We start from the raw sequence: 21,879 nt of genomic DNA on the forward strand, positions 1-21,879 counted from the left end.
GTATTATTGGCGAAATTATTAAGGCCACTCCATGTAGTTAAAAGGGAGGTTTATTTAGTGGCATAACTTACAAATGAAGGGATAGGTAGGTCGCAGGGTCTGGGAAAGACGCAGCGCAGTCCAGCGGTGTTCTCTGGAGAACTCTGCTCCGTCTACCACCAGCATCCAGGCTCCGGGAACCAAGAGAAGGCAGTGCATCCTGATCTCAGGTCTTCAGGGCCCTCTCTTGGCCCCGCCTTGTAGGCGTGACAGTTACCAAAGCCTCAATGGGGGTTGGAACTTCCAGATCAAAGCTGGAATGGCTACCCACTACACTGTATGTAACCCAGGCTGGCCTCAAACTTGTGATCCTGGTCCCGCCTCTCAAAGCTCTGAGATTCAAGTATGCGCCATCACCTCCATCCTTTTGAGATGTTTTTTTTTTTTTTCCCACTCAACCCTTCAGATTCAGCTTGCAACTATTTAATCTGCTCCTTTTTATGGCTGAGTAAGTATCCCAAAATGTATTTGTGTTTTAGAACTTCCTCAATAAGTTATCACAGACTTGATGGCTTAAATGAATAGATATTTATTCTCGTGCAGTTCTGGAGGCCAGAAGTTTGAAAATTGAGGTGGCAGCAGGCTAGTGTATGCTCTTACCCCTGAAGTCTCTAGGGCAGAATGTTCCCTGGTGTCTTCCAGCTCCTGGTGCTGCTAGCTGCCCACATAAGCCTAGAACTTCCTGGGCCCTAGTAATTCCCCTGAACTACATACAATACTCCAATCACCACTTTGGGATATTTATCTATTTATTTAGAAGGGTTTTATATTAGCCCAGGATACTTTGAATTCACTATGTGGCTGAGCCTGGCCTTGAACTCCTGATCTCCTTGCAACCACTTCCTAAGTGACCAGATCACAGGCAATGTGCCCCTATATTGAACCCTTAACTTGTTTGTTTTTTGAGACAAGGTCTCATTATGCATCTTTGACTGTCTGGAGCCACATCTGGTACCACAAACAAACAAACAAACAGATAAAGATTTTTCTCTTTCCAGACATGTCTAAGTGTCTAGGTTTGTGTCAGGTTGACAAAAGCTAACCAACAATACAGGTAGGCCTCAGACTCACAGAGATCTACCTGCTTCTGTCTCCTGAGTGCTGGGACTAAAGGTGTGGGCCACTGTGTCCTGCTACCACGTTGGTTCCAACATGACCTTCTCCGAGTTGTCTACGTGTTTCTGCCACAGGCGCACCTCTCTGATCCCTCCCCCACCTCCTCTCCTGCCTTTTCCTCTCTTTCCCTTTCCTATTTCCTTTTTCCTTGCCTACATCGATGCTGTAGAACCCAGGGCCTTGTACATGCTAGGCCAGTGGTTCTCAGCCTTCCTAATGCTTCGACCCACCAATGTAGTTCTTCATGTTGTGGTGACCCCCAACCATAAAATTATTTCATTGATATTTAATAACTGTAATTTTAATAGTGTTATGAATCATAATATAAATATCCGATATGGAGGCTATCTGATATGTGACCCCTGTGAAAGGGTCTCATTCGACTCCCAAAGGGATTGAGACCCATAGGTTGAGAACCATTGTGCTAGGCCAACACTCTACCAGTGAGCCACATCTCTAGCTCCTTTTCCTATCTCTCTTACAGACATTGGCTATTGAATTTAGGGACCACTCAGATAACCCAGCATGATCTCAGGTCAAGATACTTAACATGGGGCTGGAGAGCCAGCTCAATTGGCTCAGCTGGCTAAGAGTGCTTTATTGCTCTTCCAGAGCTCAGATCTCAACACCCACATCAGGCAGCTCACAGACACCTGTAGCTCCAGCTCCAGAGGATCTGACCTCTCTCCTGGCTTTAGTGGACACACACACACACACACACACACACACACACACACACACACACACACACACACTTTTTTAAAGCCATTTAACATAATCACCTCTGCAAAAATCTTTTGTCCAAATAAGGCCATGTTCCTAGGTCTAGGAGTCATGATGTGCATATGTCTTTTGAGGAAGGGCTCAAGTTTAACCCTTTTACATGGTATGAATACACCACCACTTGCCTATTTGTGGGACATTTGTTTTCAGGTTTGTCTTATTGTAAATAAAGTCTCTATGGACAGCCACGTGCATGTTTGTGTGGATATCTTCTTTCCTTTATCTGGGACCGATGCCAATGAGTGCAATTCCTAAGTCATATGGTAATGGTATGCTTCTTCTTTTTTTTAATGTTTTTTTTTTTTTTCAGGACAAGGTTTCTCTGTATATCCCTGACTGTCCTGGAATCATTAATCCCAGCACTCTGGAGGCAGAGGAAGATGGATTTCTGAATTTGAGGTCAGCCTAGTCTACAGAGTGAGTTCCAGGACAGTCAGGGTTACACAGAGAAACCCTGTCTCGAAAAACCACAAACAAACAAACAAATAAAGATTTTTCTCTTTCCAGATATGTCTAGGTGTCTAGGTTTGTGTCAAGTTGACAAAAGCTAACCAGCACACCTCCAAAGATGCTTCTCTACCTCATTGGCATTGCAACTCAGGAGGGCATCTTAGAAGAGAAACTGGGTCAGCTTTGCATTTCCTTTCTTTTCTTCTTCTTTTCTTTCTTTTTTCTCTTTCTTTTTTCTTTTTTCTTTTTTTTTTTTTTTTTTTTGAGACAGGGTCTCACAATGCAGCCCTGGCTGGCCTGGAACTGACTATGTAGTCCGGGTTGACCTTTAACCTGCCTCTGCCTCCAAGTGCTGGGGTTCGGAGCCTGGATCTTTGGCTTCTTAGAGTTCCTGCAGTCCACTGGTAGGGTATGCACAGCAAAGGCCCTGGGGCTCTCTCACTGTGTCAGACAGAGCTGAAAAGATCTCAGCTTAGCCTATAGCCCTATCCCCAGCAAGACAGTCAAACTGTCCTTAAACACCCTGGAAACTTGGCATTGACTTCACCTCCTTATGGAAGCAAGCCCTTCAGGCACGTTTCCAGAACAGAGAATTCTCACTCGTGTTCAAGATTTGCTCTGGCAACTACTTTTCTTTCTCAACCAGTTTACCCAGAGTTTCCAGAATTCTTCAGCCATTTTCTCCTTGGCACTTAGACTCATCACTCACTTCTACATTGTGTGATGGATAAGGATTTCTCAGTGGCTTAATGAGCCCAGAGCCAACAATAAACTCCATGTCACAGTGAGATCCAGTATTTTCTTTCAACTTTGCAAACTTTTGACTTGGGCTCTGGCCATTGTGGTGTTGGAAGGGATGTGCTTGCTCTGTGTCTGTCTGGTCAGCCCAGCTCATTAGGAGTTTCTGTTTGTTTCTAAATTATGTATGTGTGAGAGACAGATAGGGGAGTAGGCACATGCTGTGGCAGGGTGTTGAAGTCAGAGGGCAGCTTTTGGAAGTTGGTTCTTGCCTTTCATTTTATTAAGACAAGATATCACTTGTTTCTTCAGTGTATGTGCCTGGCTAACTGGCCCACAACCATCTGACCATCTGGGCAATTCTCCTGTTTCTGCCCTCCGACCTAGTGCTGGGATTTCAGATGTGCCATCAAAGCTTGCTTCTATTTTATTATTTATTTATCATTCATTTTTATTTATTTGTTTATTTATTTATTTTTGAGACAGAATCTCAATGAGTAGCCAGTCTGGAGCTTGCTCTGTCAACCAAGCTGGCCTTGAATTCACAGAGGTTCACCTGTATCTGCTTTCCCAGAGCTGGGATCAAAGTCATGCCCCGCCACACCCAGCTTGAATCCAGCTTTTTAAACATGTGTTCCATGGATTGAAGTTGGGCTGTTGTGGTGATATATTGTGTACCCTAATAAAATTTGCCTGAAGATCAGAGAACAGAACAAGCCACTAGATTAAACATAGATGCCAGGCAGTGGTGGCATACACCTTTAATCCTAGCACTCAGGAGGCAGAGATCTGTCTGGATGTCTGTGAATTCAAAGCCACCCTGGACTACATGAGACTGACTCAGTCTAGGAGAGAAACAGAGCCAGGCAGTGGTGGCACACACACCTTTAATCCCAGCACTTGGGAAGCATACACACACCTTTAATGGCTGGGTGGAGAAGGTATATAAGGTGTGAGGAGACAGGAACTAAAGGCTCTCTTGGCTAAATTCTTTTTGGCTGAGGCAGCTCATTTGGCTAGAGGCCTGTCATCTGAGGCTTTTCAGGCTGAGGAGTCCTAGAGGTGAGAGGTGGCAGTGGTTTGTTCCTTTGTCTGTCTTTCAGCATTTACCCCAATATCAGACTCCTTTGTTTTGTTTTTGTTTTTATAACGCATTTAGAATTTGAACGACAGGCTGTCAGTCTTGTGCAGCCTTTGCCCACCGAATTCTTCCTGGAGCACATGAGAGGTTTCTCTGTGCCGGACACAGGACCTTCTTAAATGCTTGTCTGCCTCCCCTCTTTCCCCAGCACCCTCTCCCCCTTCCTTCTTTTTCTTTTCCTCTTTTTAATTTGAGGCAGAGTCTATGTAGCCCTAGTTAGCCTGGAACTCTCTGAAACTCTCTCTGTTAAGCAAGCAGGATTTGAATTCTCAGAGATCTGCCTGCCTCTGCCTCTAGAGTGCTAAGATCAAGGCATGGGCCACCACACGCAGCCAGCTCCCCTTTCAAGTACAGGGCTGGAGAGATAGCTCATCAGTTAAGAGTACTTATTGGTATTACAGAGGATCAAGGTTCAGTTCTCAGTACCCACCGGGCAACTCACAATCATCTGTAACTCCAAGCCAAAGGGAACTAACTCCCTCTTCTTGTCTCCAGGAAACTGCATGCATGTGGTGCAAAGACATACATTCAGGCAAAACATTCATACACATAAAATAAAAGATAAATAGAGGGAGCGCTGTGGAATAATCCTTTTGTACACTGTGAAGATATATTGCTCTCAATGGTTTAATAAAAAAAACCAGTTGGGCAATAGCTAGGCAGGAAGAGGTTAGACAGGAGAGCCAGACTGAGAGAATGCTGGGAAGAAGGAGGGCAGAGTTGCCAGCCAGACTCAGCAGAGGAAGGAGGACATATAGATGAGATAACAAGCAATGAGCCATGTGGTAGCGTGTAAATTAATAAATATGGGTTAATTTAAGTTGTAAGAGTTAGTTGGTAACAAGCCTAAGCTATCGGCTGAGAATCTATAATAAGTCTCTATGTGGTTATTTGGGAGCTGGCTGGCAAGATAAAAACTTCCACCAACAGGGGTGGGGAACTGAGGGACGGCTCAACAGTTAAGAGCACTGGCTGCTCTTCAAGAGGAGCTGTTTGATTTCCAGCACCCACACAGCTGCTCACAACATCTGTATCTCCAGATGGATCCAATGCCATCTCCTGGTCTCTGTGAGCATCAGGAATGCACATGATGCACAGACATACATGCCATCAAAACGTTTGTGCATATAAAATAAAGAAAGAAATAAAAATTTAAAAAGAAGCCAGAAGTGATGGTGCATGCCTTTAATCCCAGCACTTAGGAGGCAGAAGCAGGCAGATCTCTGAGTTCAAGTCCAGCCTGATCTACAGAGCTAGTTCTAGCCCAGGACAGTCAGAGATAACAGAGAAACCCTGTCTGGAAAACAAAACAAAACAAAAGCAAAGTGTAGTACAGTAAATATATAAGCAATGAAGTCAGTTACCAGACACTCTACACTGTGTGATACTGCGTACCAGCCATTTCCTCGGTGGCAGTGTAATATACTTGTTAACCCCAGTATCACCATGAACACTGGAGAGAGACTTATGTTATGACAGCTAGGATGTCATAAAGCGATAGGAAATTGTCAGCTGCTTTATAATTTTATGCTATATACTGTATGATGTATGTGGATCATACATACATCATATAGGTGGTTCAGGATGGAGACTCATTCTCTCTTGGTTTTTTTTAAACAAGGTCTATGTAGCCCTAGTGGTCCTGGAACATACTGTGTAGACCAGGTTGGCCTCAAATTCACAGAGATCCATCTGACTTTGCCTCCTGAGTGTTAGAAATGACTTCTTTTCCTTGAGATTATTTTTTTTTCATTTGTTCCAACTAAGACAGAAGTTGGTACTGGGAGTGGAGTATTGCTGTGATAGGTCTGACCATGCTTTTGTTTGGAGGAATGTGAACTTTGGGATTTTGGATTAGGAAAGCAGTTGAATGCTTTAAGCAAGGCTTAATGGACCATATTAGTAGAAGTGTGGAAGACAGCAGTGCTGAGGGTGATTTGAACTGTGGGGCCTGGCTTAGCAGTTTTCAGAGAATATTAGTACGTGGCCTAGAGACCATTCTTGTGATAGTTTGGCAAAGAATGTGTCTGTTTTCTGCTCTTGTCTGAAAAATCTGCCTGAGGCTAAATTGAAGAGTTATGGATTACCACTTTGGCCGAGGAAATTTCCAGACAATCTGGTGTTGGCTGTGTTGTTTATTAGTGACCATGCTTACACAGATCTATAGTGAAAAGGAGCAAGCTGAGCAAATGAAAATATAAAATGCAGATAAAAAAATAAAGAAAAATCTGATACTAAATAGAATAAAGGGAGTGATGACCTCAGGGCAAGACCCCACTCAGATAGGCTTCCAATTTGTGAAAAGGAATTAAAGAAAATCTTAGGGCCCTGTATAGTGGCGCTTGCCTTTAATCCTAGCACTTGGAAGGTAGAGGCAGGTGGTTCCCTGAGTTTGAGGCCAGCCTGGTCTACAGAGGGAGTTCCAGAACAGCCAAGCTTAGGCAATGAAGGGAACCACAAAAAAAAAAAAAAAAAAAGGAAAGCTGGTAAAGATGTAATTGAATGAGAGGGCCATATTCCAGCCTCACCAAGCAGAAGAACTTGACAGCTTTGGCCATGTAGTTCTGGCTTTAGTGTCAAGGACAGAAGAAATGGGTTATAGAATCTCCCTCTGCAACTAAGGAACGCTGCCAAGGACATGTCTGGGGTGTCCCTGCATGGAGGCCTAGAGAGGCCATTGTGTGAAGCTGCTGAAGCCTGGATTGCCTTGGAGACCCCAAGATGTTGGAGATGCCAGAGTCATGGGATAGCTGCTGAGGAAAGCTGCTGCCAGGGAGTGGAACCAGCCCAAGAGAAGGAAGTGGGTTGCAGTCTACAAAGCTGGATGGAGTTGAAGATCTGAAGAGCATTTTGACATTAGACATGGAGATGCAGAGTTTGGAGTTTGCCCAGCTGGTTTTCAGTCTTGCTTTGATCCAGTATTTCCTCACTATGCTCCCTTCCCGACATTTTGGAATGATAATGTATATCCTGTGCCACTATATGTTGGAAGTATGTGATCTGCTTTTTTTATTTTGATTTTGTAGGGGATTATAGTTAAGAAATTGCGTGAATCTCAGAAAAGACTTTGAATTTAGACTTTTAAACACTGTTGAGACTGTGATAGACTTTGGGGACTTTTGAAGTCAGATGGAATGCATTTTTGCATTATGATATGGCTACAAGGTTAAGGGGGCCAGGGAGTAGAATGTGGCAGTTTGGGTAGGAATGGCCCCCATATATTTATGCTAGGTCATTAGGGAGTGGCACTATTAGGGGGTGTGCTCTTGTTGAGGTAGGTGTGGCTTTGTTGGAGGAAGTGTGTCACTTTGAAGTTTCAAGCTCAAGCCAGGCCCAGTGTGGCATTCTCTTCCTGCTGCCTGCCAATCCAGATGTAGAACCCTCAGCTCCTCCTCCAGCCCCATGTCCGCCTGGATGCCACATTTCCCACCATGATGATAATGGACTAAATCTCTGAACCTGTAAGCCAATCCCAATTAAATGTTTTTCCTTTATAAGAGTTGCCATGATCATGGTGTCTCTTCACAGCAATAGAAACCTTAACTAAGACACCAAGTATGTTCATATCTGAGTATGTTATATATAGTGAGGCATGTTTTCAAACTTTATTGATCCTTTTTTAATTTCACATCATGCATCCCAATCCCACACATTTCCCCATAAAACATTTATCTAATTATTCTTTATCAATAAAAACAATCAAGAGTCATGGGCTATAGAGATGGCTCAGAGGTTAAGAGCCCTGGCTGCTCTTCCAAAGGACCTGGGTTCAATTCCCAGCAACCACATGGCAGTGGCAGCTCACAATTCTCTGTAACTCCAGTTCCAGGGGATCTGGCATCCTCACACAAACATACATGCAGACAAAACCTAAATTTACATGATAAATAAATAAATCTTAAAAAAACAAACAAACTGGGAGTCAGATAGCAGGGTAAGGACATGAATGACCAGAGAAGTGACAGAGAAGCCACCAGTGACTTTCTATCCCTTCCGTTCCTCCATCCAAAAAGGGCTGAGATCCTCTCTCAGCCCCACCTTACTATGTCCTGACTCCTATCTGTCCTCAGTCCTCCAAAACCTCCATGGTTAATTTTGGTTAGCTAATGGCTAGCTCCGACCTCTGACTCAAAGCAAACTTTATTGTCAGAATTTGATCAAAATATCACACAACATCCCTGTCCTTCCAATCTGCTCTCTACCCTTGCAACCTCCCCCCAAAACAAAATTTAGAAGAAAAACTACAGACGAAACAAAACAAAATAAAAACAACAAACAAAAGAAGGAGGAGGAGGGAGGAGGAGGGGGAGGAAGAGGAGGAGGAGAAGAAGAAGGAAGAAGAAGAAGGAAGAAGAAGAAGAAGAAGAAGAAGAAGAAGAAGAAGAAGAAGAAGAAGAAGAAGAAGAAGAAGAAGAAGAAGAAGAAGAAGAAGAAGAAGAGTCATCTTGTCCTGATCCAGTTCCTGGTCTCTGGCTTCTGCTACACCATCAATAATGGCTCTCACTGGGGCTCCTCTTGGATATCCTGTTGTTGTCCTGTGTTTGTGGAGATCCTGCTGTTTTGGATCTATAGGTTCGTCTCCTTCACATGTTCTAACAGTTCATAGATTCAGTGGATGCCAGGGTGTATCAACTCATACCCCTGGTTCCTGACCTGGGTGGTAGCTGGGCTAGTCAGCCCACCAGCTTTCCCCACCCAGGTGAGATCTCCAGCACAGCCTCTGCAGCAAGGAGTGAGGCCGATTCTCTCACTCTTTGGCCCTTGGGTCCAGCTCACCCACACTCACACCACCAGGGCCAGCTCCACTGCCTTGCCCAGGCAAGGTGAAGGGCCCTCTCTGATTGCTGTGGGGGCATACGGGGATGGGTGGGGTCAGCTCTCCTGCTCTCAGGGCTGACTCACCTGAGGCCCTGACAACGGGGTTAGCTCTAGTGTGCTGCCCTGGCAGGCTGCAGGGTCTGCTCCCCTGTGTGCAGCAGCTGATGAGGGGATAGTTCTCCCACTCTCATGACCCCAGGTAGCAAGGGGTGGGGGGTAGGGTATCATTCCCTCACCCATGCCACCACATGACAGATGAGAGTCGGAGCAGGGACATCTCTCCTGCTCTCGTGCCCACAGGGTCAGCTCTAGTGTGCTGCCCAGATGGGATGAAGGGCCCGCTCTCCAGTGTGCTGCACTTGTGAGGGACAAGGCTAGTTCTCTGACTCTAGTGATCCCAGGGCCAGCCTCTCACCTGCCTCGGGTAGCAAGGGGTGGGAGGGGGAGGGCATCTTTCCCTCACCCATGCTACCACATGGTGGTTGGGGGGTGGCAGGGTCAGCTCTGTTAATCTCACATCCTCAGGGCCAGCTCACCCATGTCCCAGACAACAGTCAGCTCTAGGGTGCTGCCCTGGTGAGGTACACGCCTGTGCTAAGGGGTGTGGCTGTCTTTCCTGGTTGTGGGGGCCAGCTCTACTGCTGTAGTATCCACCTCCGGGCCAGTGAGGTGTTGCTGGACTTTCTCCCAAATAATGACGCACAGACTTATTATTAATTATGAAAGCTTGGACTTTAGCTTAGGCTTGTTCCCAATTAGCTCTTAAAACTTCATTAACCTGTTTTCTATTCATCTACAGTTTGTTACATGTGTGGCTTCTTACCTCTCTTTCATTCCGTATGTCCGAGTCCCTCTGTGTCTCCATAGCATCTCCTGTGAGCCTAGATTCATCTCAAGTTCCTCTCTCTCCCTGGAAGTCCCGCCTATCCTCTTCTGCCTAGCTATTGGCCATTCAGCTCTTCATTAAACCAATCAGAAGATGCCTTAGCAAAAACACATCTTCACAGTGTACAAAATGATTATCCCACAACAGTAAGGAGTGGGACCACCTCAGCATGGCTCTCAGATTTCAACGTTCTTGGCTCCTGTGACTCCCATGGTTATATAGGCCATGGACAGCAACACAGACCCCAGCCACAGCAGGACCATGGACCCAGACATGGCCCTTGGCAGCAGCTGGGGCCCTGGTGTCTCCATGGCCCTAGTGGCAGCACAGGACACCCAGATCAGTATGGCGCTGGTAGCACCATGGCCTTCAGACACCAACATGGTCTCAGGTGGCTGACCCTCAGTGGTACCAGGGGTCCCGGACATCAACTCAGACCCTGGCTGCTGTAAAGTCATGGACCTAGACTTGGCCGTTGGCAGCAGCCCTGGTCCTGACGACGACACCATGGCTTGGGTAGCAGCATGGCCCCCAGATACCCACCTAGACCCTGGGCATTCATGTGACCTTTGGTGGAAACATGGGCCACAGACAGTGAGGCATTTTTATGGTGGCCATTTAAAAAGCTTTTTCCAATTACTCTAATATCTGTCATTTTTGTGTTGGTGTCTATAATGTATTTTTTATTTTATTATTGATTTTTCGAGATATGGTTTCTCTGTGTAGCTCTGATTGTCCTGGAACTCACTCTGTAGATCAGGCTGGCCTCAAATTCAGAAATCTGTCTGCCTCTGCCTCCTCAGTGCTGGGATTAAAGGCGTGTACCACCACTACCTGGCTTATAAATGATTTTTTTTTTTTTTTGTCTTTTGAGTTAGGCTTTCAGGTAGCCCAGGCTGGCTTTGAGGCTTTGAACTTGCTATGTAGCCACGGATGACCTTGAACTCTTTGTCCTTGTGCCTCTTCTTCCTAAGTGCTGGAATTACAAACACGAGTCACTACATCCAGCCTAGTTTTTTTTCTAATGTTTTATCATGTTTAGTTATGCATGTGTCTATGGGTGAAAATTTGCACATGATTTCCTGGGGAGACCTGTGGTGTTAAATACCCCTGGGCTGGAGTTACAGTTACTTGTGAGCTCCCTGATATGGGTGCTAGGAACTGAACTGGAGTCCTCTTCGGGAGAGGTTTGTGCTCTCAACTGATGATGAGCCTTCTCTCCAGCACCACCCACGTCGTTTTTGAAAACTGATTTATCAACTGTAGCGGGGGGGGGGGGGGGGGGGGGGGGGGGGGGGGGGGGGGGGGGACGGACGACGACGACGACTGTGTGTGTATATCTCTGTGTGTGCCTATGTGTGCATGTATGTATGTATGTATGTGTGTGTGTTCATCCGTGTGTATGTGTGAGTGACAAGGTGAGCTTGTGGAGGTCAGAAGCCAACTTTTTGGAGCTGGTTCTCTCCTTTTGCCTTGACATGGCTTCTAAGGATTGAACTCAGGTTTCCATGTTTGTATAGCATAAACCTTTACCTCCTGAACTTTATTTAAAAATATTTAAAATGTTTATGTATGTAGATGTTTTACCTGCACTTTGTCTGTGCACCACTTGTGTGGCTGGTGCCAGAGCAGGCTAGAAGAGGGCACTGGATCCCCTGGGACTGAAGTTACAGAGGGTTGGGGGCCACCGTGTGGGTGCTGGAAATGGAACTCTGGAGGAGCAGCCAGTGCTCTTAACGATGAGCCATCTCTCCAACCCCAACTAGCCTCCTATAATTTTTTTTTCATCCCATTAGAATATCATGGAGGTCAGAGGACAGTGTGGGAGTCGGTTTCTCCTTCTACCACGTGGATCCCAGGGATCAAACTCAGGTTGTCAGGCTTGGGGGCAGCACCTTTACCCACTGAGCCGCCCGCCTTCCCCTTTTCCTCAAGTTAGATTTGTGAGGTTCGTGGTATGAGAAGTGATTTTGGATTGAGACCAGGATGTTTTGGATATGATCAAACTCTGGGTCTCGTTTATATTTTGTGTTTACTCTTCTTCCTACACCATTCTGTGGGAAGGGCAGGGATGGCGTCTCCTAATGCCAGGAGGGTGCAAAAGTCCAGGGTCTCCCTTTGGTCTCCACTGGCTGTTGGAGCTGGAGTGGGGAGAGGTGTCCTAACCAGTAGGCAGGTTCTGCATTAGGCCTTTACCGGCACCACACCAGCTGGGTGTGGATGGTGCCTCCTCTGTCTCCCAGAGGCCTCTACTACTATTGTGGAAAGACACAAGTGGCCTCGTTATTGGTGGATTGCAGGGCATTTACCCACCAACCCCACAGCTCCCCAGAGTTTTCTTGAGTGTGAGTAGCAGGAAATATTAGATAGAAGGATTTATAGCGGAGAATCTTGTGGAGATAAACAGATAGAAAATAAAGGATAGCCTCGAGAGGGCCTGGAACCTATTCCAATGGGCCCTGACTGTCTCTGGCCCAGGGTTTTTATAGAGACGCCAAGGGGTGGAGCAAAAGACCTCCTCCCCCAGCACAGCCAAGTGCAGACCATCTCAGACACCTGCACTCAGGCCCGTGGTCCTAATCATCCTCTCTATGTGGACCTGCTGAGTAAAGCCACGAGGAACCTGAAAACGGGCTTCCACAGTGGATATCCTGAGTGAATCTGCTCACTCGGAGGGGAAGGGTGGCTTCATCACTGTTAGCCTAGCCACTCGGCTTTCTATGTGGCCCAGTGAGGGGGTGAGGGTGGGGCTGGAGTCAAGATGGCGCTGTCTAAACATTATCTGTCTCCAGTACCTTTCCTGGTCCTTTAACTAAAGGAAGCAGGCTTTCCTGGGGACTCATTCATTTGTCACCACGATTGGCAGTTTGGGGTTGCTTGGTGTCTCTCCAGTATCCATCCTGACATACGTGAGGCAAGAACACTCAGGAAACAGCACCAAGTCATTCTTTGATCCCAAAGTTCCTAGCAGGTCTGTTCTCTTGTTGAGCCTGCCTGTTCCATTTGTATAGTTTCCTGCATTTAGCTGTACTGAGCAGGAGGACTCAGGAAAAGCTTGTCGGCTCCGTGTTTCCAGAGGCAGAAAGTGGGCTGAATATTCCAAAGCATTTACCCAGGCGTGATGGCCCAGACCTGGATCCCAGCACTTGAGAATTAGAGGGAGGAGAATTTGGAGCTGGAGGCCACCTCAGGCTACACAGTGAGACTTTGTCTCAAAACAAAACGAAAATTGAACTCAACATTAGAATAATAACATCAACACAGATTTCTGATAAAAATGTAAGTTTCTTCGAGGCAGTGGTGGCACACATCTTTGTGGTGGTATTGTGTTCCCCAAAATATTGTGTACCCTAATAAACTTATCTGGGGTCAGAGAACAGAAAAGCCACTAGATACTTAGGATAGGCAGTGGTAGCACACGCCTTTAATCCTAGCATTCCAGAGGCAGAAATCCATCTGTTCAAGGAAACAGCCAAGCATGGTGACTCACACCTTTAATCCCAGAAAGCAAGCCTTTAAGAGACCCGCCCAGCCTTCAGCCCCTTTCCACGAGCTCTGACGTCGCCGAGGTCCCATTTAAAAGCGGCCGCGCAGGCGCACTGAGGGGAAATGCGAACTTAGGCTGTTACACAACTGCTGGGGGTCTGTTCTCGTAGTCCGCCCGCCCGGCAGTCTGTCAGCGTCGCCGCCGCTGCCGCCGCCTCCTCAGCTGCCCCGGGAGTCTCGGGCCCGTGGCTGCTGTCGCCGTCTGCTCGTGCCTCTCGGGAACTCCGTCCGCCTGCTCAGGCCGCCCCGACCGTCCGCGTCTCTCCCCCGCGCTGCCTCTGAGCCTTCAGCGTTCGCCCGCCGGCCGACATGAGCGGGGACCATCTCCACAACGACTCCCAGATCGAAGCGGATTTCCGATTGAATGATTCTCACAAACACAAAGATAAACATAAAGATCGAGAACACCGGCATAAAGAGCACAAGAAGGATAAGGAAAAGGACCGGGAAAAGTCTAAGCATAGCAACAGTGAACATAAAGATTCTGAAAAGAAGCATAAAGAGAAAGAGAAAACCAAACACAAAGATGGGAGCTCAGAAAAACATAAAGACAAACATAAAGACAGAGACAAGGAAAAACGAAAGGAGGAAAAGATTAGAGCAGCTGGGGATGCAAAAATAAAGAAGGAGAAGGAAAATGGCTTCTCTAGTCCACCACGAATTAAAGATGAACCTGAAGATGATGGCTATTTTGTTCCTCCAAAAGAGGACATAAAGCCACTGAAGAGACCTCGAGATGAGGATGATGCTGATTATAAACCTAAGAAAATTAAGACAGAAGATATCAAGAAGGAGAAGAAAAGAAAACTAGAAGAAGAAGAGGATGGCAAATTGAAAAAACCCAATAAAGATAAAGATAAAAAAGTTGCTGAGTCAGATAAGAAAAAGAAGCCAAAAAAGGAAGAGGAACAGAAGTGGAAATGGTGGGAAGAAGAACGCTATCCTGAAGGCATCAAGTGGAAATTCCTAGAACACAAAGGGCCTGTCTTTGCTCCACCATATGAGCCTCTTCCAGAGGGTGTCAAGTTTTACTATGATGGTAAGGTTATGAAGTTGAGTCCCAAAGCAGAAGAAGTAGCTACATTCTTTGCAAAAATGCTTGACCATGAATATACTACTAAGGAAATATTCAGGAAAAATTTCTTTAAAGATTGGAGAAAGGAGATGACTAATGACGAGAAAAATATGATTACCAACTTAAGCAAATGCGACTTCACACAGATGAGCCAGTATTTCAAAGCCCAGTCAGAGGCTCGGAAGCAGATGAGCAAGGAAGAAAAACTGAAAATCAAAGAAGAAAATGAAAAATTATTGAAAGAATATGGCTTTTGTGTTATGGATAATCATAGAGAGAGGATTGCCAACTTCAAGATAGAGCCTCCAGGGCTTTTCCGTGGCCGAGGTAACCACCCCAAGATGGGCATGCTGAAGAGAAGAATCATGCCTGAGGACATAATCATCAACTGCAGCAAAGATGCCAAGGTTCCTTCTCCTCCTCCAGGACATGAATGGAAAGAAGTCCGACATGATAACAAGGTTACTTGGCTAGTCTCCTGGACAGAGAACATCCAAGGTTCTATTAAATACATCATGCTGAATCCCAGTTCACGAATCAAGGGTGAGAAAGACTGGCAGAAATACGAGACTGCTCGGCGGCTGAAGAAGTGTGTGGACAAGATCCGAAATCAGTATCGGGAAGACTGGAAGTCCAAAGAGATGAAAGTTCGACAGAGAGCTGTAGCACTGTACTTCATTGATAAGCTTGCTCTGAGAGCAGGCAATGAGAAGGAGGAAGGAGAAACGGCAGACACTGTGGGTTGCTGTTCACTTAGAGTGGAACACATCAATCTACACCCAGAATTGGATGGTCAGGAATATGTGGTGGAATTTGACTTTCCTGGGAAGGACTCAATCAGATACTATAACAAAGTCCCAGTTGAGAAACGAGTTTTTAAGAACTTACAACTATTTATGGAGAACAAGCAGCCCGAGGATGATCTTTTTGATCGACTTAATACTGGTATTCTAAATAAGCATCTTCAGGATCTCATGGAGGGCTTGACCGCCAAGGTGTTCCGTACATACAATGCCTCCATCACGCTACAGCAGCAGCTTAAAGAGCTCACAGCCCCTGATGAGAATGTACCAGCAAAGATTCTATCTTATAATCGTGCCAATCGAGCTGTTGCAATTCTTTGTAACCACCAGAGGGCGCCACCAAAGACCTTTGAGAAGTCAATGATGAACTTGCAGTCTAAGATTGATGCCAAGAAAGACCAGTTAGCAGATGCTCGAAGGGACCTGAAAAGTGCTAAGGCTGATGCCAAAGTCATGAAGAATGCAAAGACCAAGAAGGTAGTAGAGTCAAAAAAGAAGGCTGTACAGAGACTAGAAGAGCAGCTGATGAAGCTGGAAGTTCAAGCCACAGATCGAGAGGAGAATAAACACATTGCCTTGGGAACCTCCAAACTCAATTATCTGGACCCTAGGATCACAGTGGCTTGGTGCAAGAAGTGGGGGGTCCCAATTGAGAAGATTTACAACAAAACCCAGAGGGAGAAGTTTGCTTGGGCCATTGATATGACCGATGAGGACTACGAGTTTTGACCAGTCTTGCCAGGGGTTCTGTGAAAAGGGACAGTGTGGTTTGAGGAAGATGGATAAACTGAGCCTCACTTGCCCTCACGCCTGAGGGAGAGGCCACACGTCTTAACAAACCAACATCTTTGCAAAAAGATGGACCTGGAGATGTTATAAGGGAGAGCTGAGCCAGTTGTCCTATGGACAACTTATTTAAAAATATTTCAGGCCGGGTGTGGTGGCGCACGCCTTTAATCCCAGCACTCGGGAGGCAGAGGCAGGCGGATCTTTGTGAGTTCGAGGCCAGCCTGGGCTACCAAGTGAGCTCCAGGAAAGGCGCAAAGCTACACAGAGAAACCCTGTCTCGAAAAAAAAAACCAAAAAAAAAAAAAAAAAAAAAGAATGTAAAAATATTTCAGATATCAAAATTCTAGCTGTTTGATTTGTTTTGAATTTTGTTTTTATTTTCGAGAGCAAGTGGATGGGAATTTGTCAGCATCCTGCCAGGCAAATTCAGTTTTGCTGCAATGTTTGGATTCTCTCAGCTACTGTATGCGAAGTCTGATTATATTGGTGCGTTTTTACAGTTAGGGTTTTGCAATAACTTCTATATTTTAATAGAAACGATTCCTAAATTCCCTCCTCTCCCCATTTCAGGAATTTAAAGTTAAGTAGAACAAAACAAAAACCCAGCGCACCTATTAGAGTTGTCACTCTATCGTCATGGGAATCAGTTTTCATTAAACTTGAAGCAAGTGTGACATCGGCAGTGTTTTGGTTCAGACACCTATTCACAGAAAAGCATGATGGGAAAATATTTCCTGACTTGAGTGTTCCTTTTTAAATGTGAATTTTTATTTCTTTTTAATTATTTTAAAATATTTAAGCCTTCTTCTTGATCTTAAAGATCGTGTAGCTTGGGGTTGGGGAGGGATGAAGGGTGAGTGAGTCTAAAGATATGAAATAATCAGTGACTGAAACCATTTTCCCATCATCCTTTGTTCTCAGCATTCTTTGTACCCTTTAAGAGATCCATCTTTTTCTTTGGAAACCCCAGTCTTTCATTTGAAAGACTTTATTGTGTAAAAACTTCCACAGGTCAATAAATTTAGAGGAAAATGAGCATTTGGTCAAAAAAAAAATTTAAAAACCAAACCCCAAAAAACAAAAAAGAAAAATAATCAAGATTTTAGGGCTTTTATTTTTCTTTTGTAATTGTGTAAAAAATTGAAAAAAAAAACATAAAAAGCAAAATTTTAATGTGAAGACATTTTTTGCTATAGTCACTAGTTTTAGAGGCATTGTTAGTTTAGTGTGTGTGCAGAGCCCATTCCCTCATCTTTCCTCAAGTATCTTCTATTTTTATCATGAATTCCCTTTTAATCAACTGTAGGTTATTTAAAATAAACTCCTACAACTTAACGGAAAAAGAAAAAAAAAAAAAAAAAAAGCAAGCCTTTAATCCCAGAGAGTGATGGCAGATAGCAGAAAGGTATATAAGGCGTGAAGACCAGGAGATAGAAGCATTTTGGTTGGTAAGCTTTTAGCTGGTTAAGCTTCAGGCTTTTGAGCAGCAGTTCAGCTGAGAGCCATTGTGATGAGGACAAAGAAGCTTCCAGTCTGAGGAAAAAGGACCAGCTGAGAAGTTGGCCAGGTGAGGTTAGCTGTGGCTTGTTCTGTCTCTCTGATCTTCCAGTGTTCACCCCCAATAACTGGCCTCAGGTTTGATTTTATTAATAAGTACCTTTAAGATTCATGCTACACACCTTTAATCCCAGCACTTGGGAGGCAGAGGCAGATGGATCTCTGTGAGTTTGAGGCCATCCTGGCCATATAATGAGTTCCAGGACGGCCAGGGCCACACAGAGAAACCCTGTCATGAAAAAAAACAAACAAACAACAACAACAAAATGTAGAGTTCTGTTCTCACAAAATTTTGGGAGATATCACTCCAGTCCCATTCTTCTATCTGGAAACAGTTGGCTAAATCCAGAGACCCCTCTCTGTAGACAGGGGACCATCTATGCTAGTTTACAAATTGGCCTCACATCCTCTCAAGGCCCTGCAGCACCAGCTTGATACCTCCGTAGTAAAACCCATGTCATCTCCAGGAAGCTAGGCTACAGTGAAGACTGAATGAGCTGTGTGGAAGGGAGTCCCTGGCAGAATCCTTAAAGGATTTTGCTACATCATTGTAAAAATGTTCCCTTTCTCCCAGTATAGAAACTGCTAAGCACAAAATGTTCTGAGCAGTTACAATTCAGAGTTCCCTTCCCCCACATAAGGAAGGAGTTAGCCGTTTACTCTAAAGGGGTTAAGTCTCCAGCCCCAAGGTGCGGCTGCCACATTTTAAGGCAGTGGTTAGCAATGCTCCTGATGTTGGAACCCTTTACTGCTATTCACCAATATGTTGTGACCCCTAACAATGAAATTATTTTTGTTGCTACTTCATAACTGTAATTTTGCTACTGTTATAAATTGCAATATAAATATCTGTGTTTTCTGATGGGCTCAGGCAACCCCTGTGAAAGGGTCATTCGATGTCCTCAAAGGGGTCTGGACCTATGGTAAGAACCTCTGCTTTAAGTCTTTTTCCCTCCTCCAGGGTCGTCATACAAGACTTGTGTTTCCCTGGTAGGGTGAGTGAGACATCTGCCTGAAATGGTTATTGTACCTGTATTTCATCCCTTATTGCTCTCAGAGTTCAACGACAAGGACCGCTGCTCCATCTGCCATCCCGGTTCTTCCAAAAAGTACCGCTGAAGGTCAAACTTGGTCGTGTGTCTAGTGCTCTGCCTTCAATGATACCGATGCTGATTAGAAATGTGAGAGCATGTTGGCACTCTTGCCTCTGTCTACCTTGGTAAGAATTCTCTGAGCTGGAGGCTGTGAAGATGGCTCCAGTCTATAAAAATTCTTGCCAGGAAAATGTGAGGACCTGAGCGTGAATTCCCAGAACCCATTGAAAGCCTGTTCTTTCCTCGTTAAATGGTCTTGGATATTCTTGCCAAAACCCAACTGACCAAAGCTCTATGGGGACATGGGCTCCTCTCTGTTGAGCTCCGTTTATCCTTACACCAGTACACATCATTGTGATTGCTACTGGTCTGCAGTGAGTTCTGAAACGGGGAACTGTGAGTCCCCCAACCATGCTATTCATCTTCAATATTGTTTTTTGCCTATTCTGGTGTCTTTATAGCCTGATATGAATTTGAACATGTTTGTCAATTTCTATTAAGACACTGACTTGGATTTTGTGAGAGAGGATATTAAGTCTGTAGAATACTTTGGGGGAATATTGCCATTTTAATATTATTTTCTCCCCCCCCTTCCTCATTATCATCATTTTTTTTTAAATGACACAGTTTCTCTATGTAGCCCTGGCTGTCCTAGAATTCATGTAGCTCAGGCTGGCCATAAACTCAGAGATCTGCCTTCCTCTGCCTTCCCAGTGTTGGGATTAAAGGGATACACCACCATTTTTTGTTCTGTTTTTTCCTTTTTTTTCCGTTCCACAAACAACTTTCCATTTGTGTTGGTGTTCTTTAACTGTGTCCACCGTTTTTCTCTGCTTCTCCAGTCACCATTTTGTTTTGCTTTGTTTGTTTTTTGAGACAGAGTCTCATTATGTGTAGCTCAGGTTGGGTTGAATTCCAGATCCTCCTGCCTCAGCTTCCTAACTGTTGGGATTACAAGTGTGTACCACAATGTACAACCCGGTTTACTTTTGTCTGTTTGTTTTTTCACTTATTTTGAGACAGAGTCTCACTAATTAACCATGGATGACCTGAAACTCTGTGTAGACTAGGCTGGCCTAGAACTCACAGACTCACAGAGATCCTACTTCTGCCTCCAGTAAAGGCATGTACCACTCCGGTCCTCCCTTCTCAACAGCACCTTACCATGGATTGCAGCAGACTGACTTGGAAATCTGTGTCCTTCCGCCTGAGCACCAGAATCATATATATGCCCACATAGACAGGTCTTTATTTACTCTTTATAACTAATAGGTTTTCTGTACCACAATAATAGGTTTCTCTGCTGATGCAGTAAGCCAGATGAAGCCAAATTGAAGAAGCAAAAGAACAAGTATATTTGAGCGAAGCAACTCCTTGGTGGGTTCTCCAGTACCAGAGATCAGGGCTTGAATAAAAGCAGGGAGGTTCTATAGCCTGTAGACAGGGGTGACGTCTCGTCCGCCACAAGCTAGGTTTGTGCCAAAGTATGGTCAAAAGCTGATGTCAGACAACTTCAGGGGAGGAGCTGCCACAGCCGCTGAGAATGCAAAACTGGGTTTTTTGGTGCCTTCCCTTTGTTTGGAGATTTTCCTGAGTGGGTGGGGTTTGGAGAAATAGGAATGGGAATTTCCTTATTATTTGGTTCCAGTCAAATAATAAGGTTATGAGGGTGTGTGTGTGTGTGTGTGTGTGTGTGTGTGTGTGTGTGTGTGTGTGTGTGTATGTGTATGAGTGTATGTGTATGAGTACAAGTGCCCACAGAGGTCAGAAGAAGACATGGATCCCCTGGAGCCAGAGTTACAGTTTCCAGTTGCTTGGTGGTGTTGGTACTGGGAACTGAACTCAAGTCCTCTGAAAGAGCTGAAAGCTTTCTTAACCCCCGAGTCATAGCTCCAGCCCTTATAATACATTTGGGGGTCATAGGTCAACATCAGGTATCTTTCTAAATAACTCTCCACCTTATTTCTTTGAGACACCAAATCAGGGAGCTTACCAATTTGACTAGAATGACTGGCCAGCAAACCCCAGGGCCCTCCTGTTTCTGTCCCACAGTGCTGGATTTACAGGTATGTGCCTGTTTTCATACCGTAAAAAATTTTTTTTCAAGACAGGATTTCTCTGAGTAGTTTTGATGCCTGTCCTGGATCTTGCTCTGTAGACCAAGCTGGCCTTGAACTCAGAGATCCACCTGGCTCTGCCTCCCAAGTGCTAGGATTAAAGGCATGCGCTCAGTCATACCATAGATTTTTAATAATTTTTTGAGGCATGTTAATTTTCTGTAGCCCTGGTTGTCCTGGAACTCACGATGTAGAGCTCAAACTCACAGAGATCCACCTGCCTCTGCCTCAGGGTACTGAGTGCTGAGATTAAAGGCCTGTGCTACCACACCCATCTACTCTGGTTTTTTATATAGGTCCTGGGAATCTGAACTCACATCCTTGTGCTTGTGAAGCAAGGATTTTACCAAGAGAACCATAGCCTCAGGCCTCCTCCCCTCCTTTTTCTAATGCCTAAAATATCTAAAGAACTTAAACCTTTCAGCATTAAAGTCAGAGGAAGCATCACCCCCAGCACCATGAAAACAATCAAGAAAACAAACGTTATAGGGATTTTACTTAAAGGAGGTGCTTAAAAGAAACCAAAACCACAGACAGAATGGTGGTTGCTAGGGGCTCAAGGGAGAGAATGGGATTTACCCTTTAATGGGGAGAGTTTCCATTTTAGAAATGAGAGTTCTGAAAATGGTGATGCTCTGGTGAGAGCAATATGAATGTACTTATACCACCCAACTGCACATACAAGGGGATGATTGGGAAGGGGATGACGGGGATTGAAGCCAGTGCCTTGCACATAGTAAGCAATGCTGTACCAGTGAGCTGCATTCCCCGCCTAAATTATCAGGTTAATTTACAACTCTGTTTTTCTATGTCTGCGTGTTGGGCCTGTAGGTATGACTATCTGCCACTGGTGTGTCTGGTACTCTGAGGGCATCAGATCTGGAACTGGAGTTACAAATGGTTGTGAGCCACCATGTTGGTGCCAAA

General features: G+C 45.1%; 1 protein-coding gene across 1 annotated transcript; it reads left to right on the forward strand.

Moving 5' to 3' along the window:
- The first annotated feature begins 13,610 nt into the window (after positions 1-13,610).
- Positions 13,611-16,271, forward strand: LOC102923581 (DNA topoisomerase 1). The gene has a single exon (XM_015992692.3). The coding sequence runs from the start codon at positions 13,827-13,829 to the stop codon at positions 16,122-16,124; it is 2,298 nt and encodes a 765-aa protein (XP_015848178.3). The 5' UTR covers positions 13,611-13,826; the 3' UTR covers positions 16,125-16,271.
- Positions 16,272-21,879: the final 5,608 nt, after the last annotated feature.

Source organism: Peromyscus maniculatus, chromosome 2 (assembly GCF_049852395.1).
Source record: "Peromyscus maniculatus bairdii isolate BWxNUB_F1_BW_parent chromosome 2, HU_Pman_BW_mat_3.1, whole genome shotgun sequence".
Classification (NCBI taxonomy): domain Eukaryota; kingdom Metazoa; phylum Chordata; class Mammalia; order Rodentia; family Cricetidae; genus Peromyscus; species Peromyscus maniculatus.

Bases quoted from the DNA above. Each gene is read 5' to 3' on its own strand.
- LOC102923581 (XM_015992692.3), top strand. From the start codon at position 13,827: ATGAGCGGGGACCATCTCCACAACGACTCCCAGATCGAAGCGGATTTC.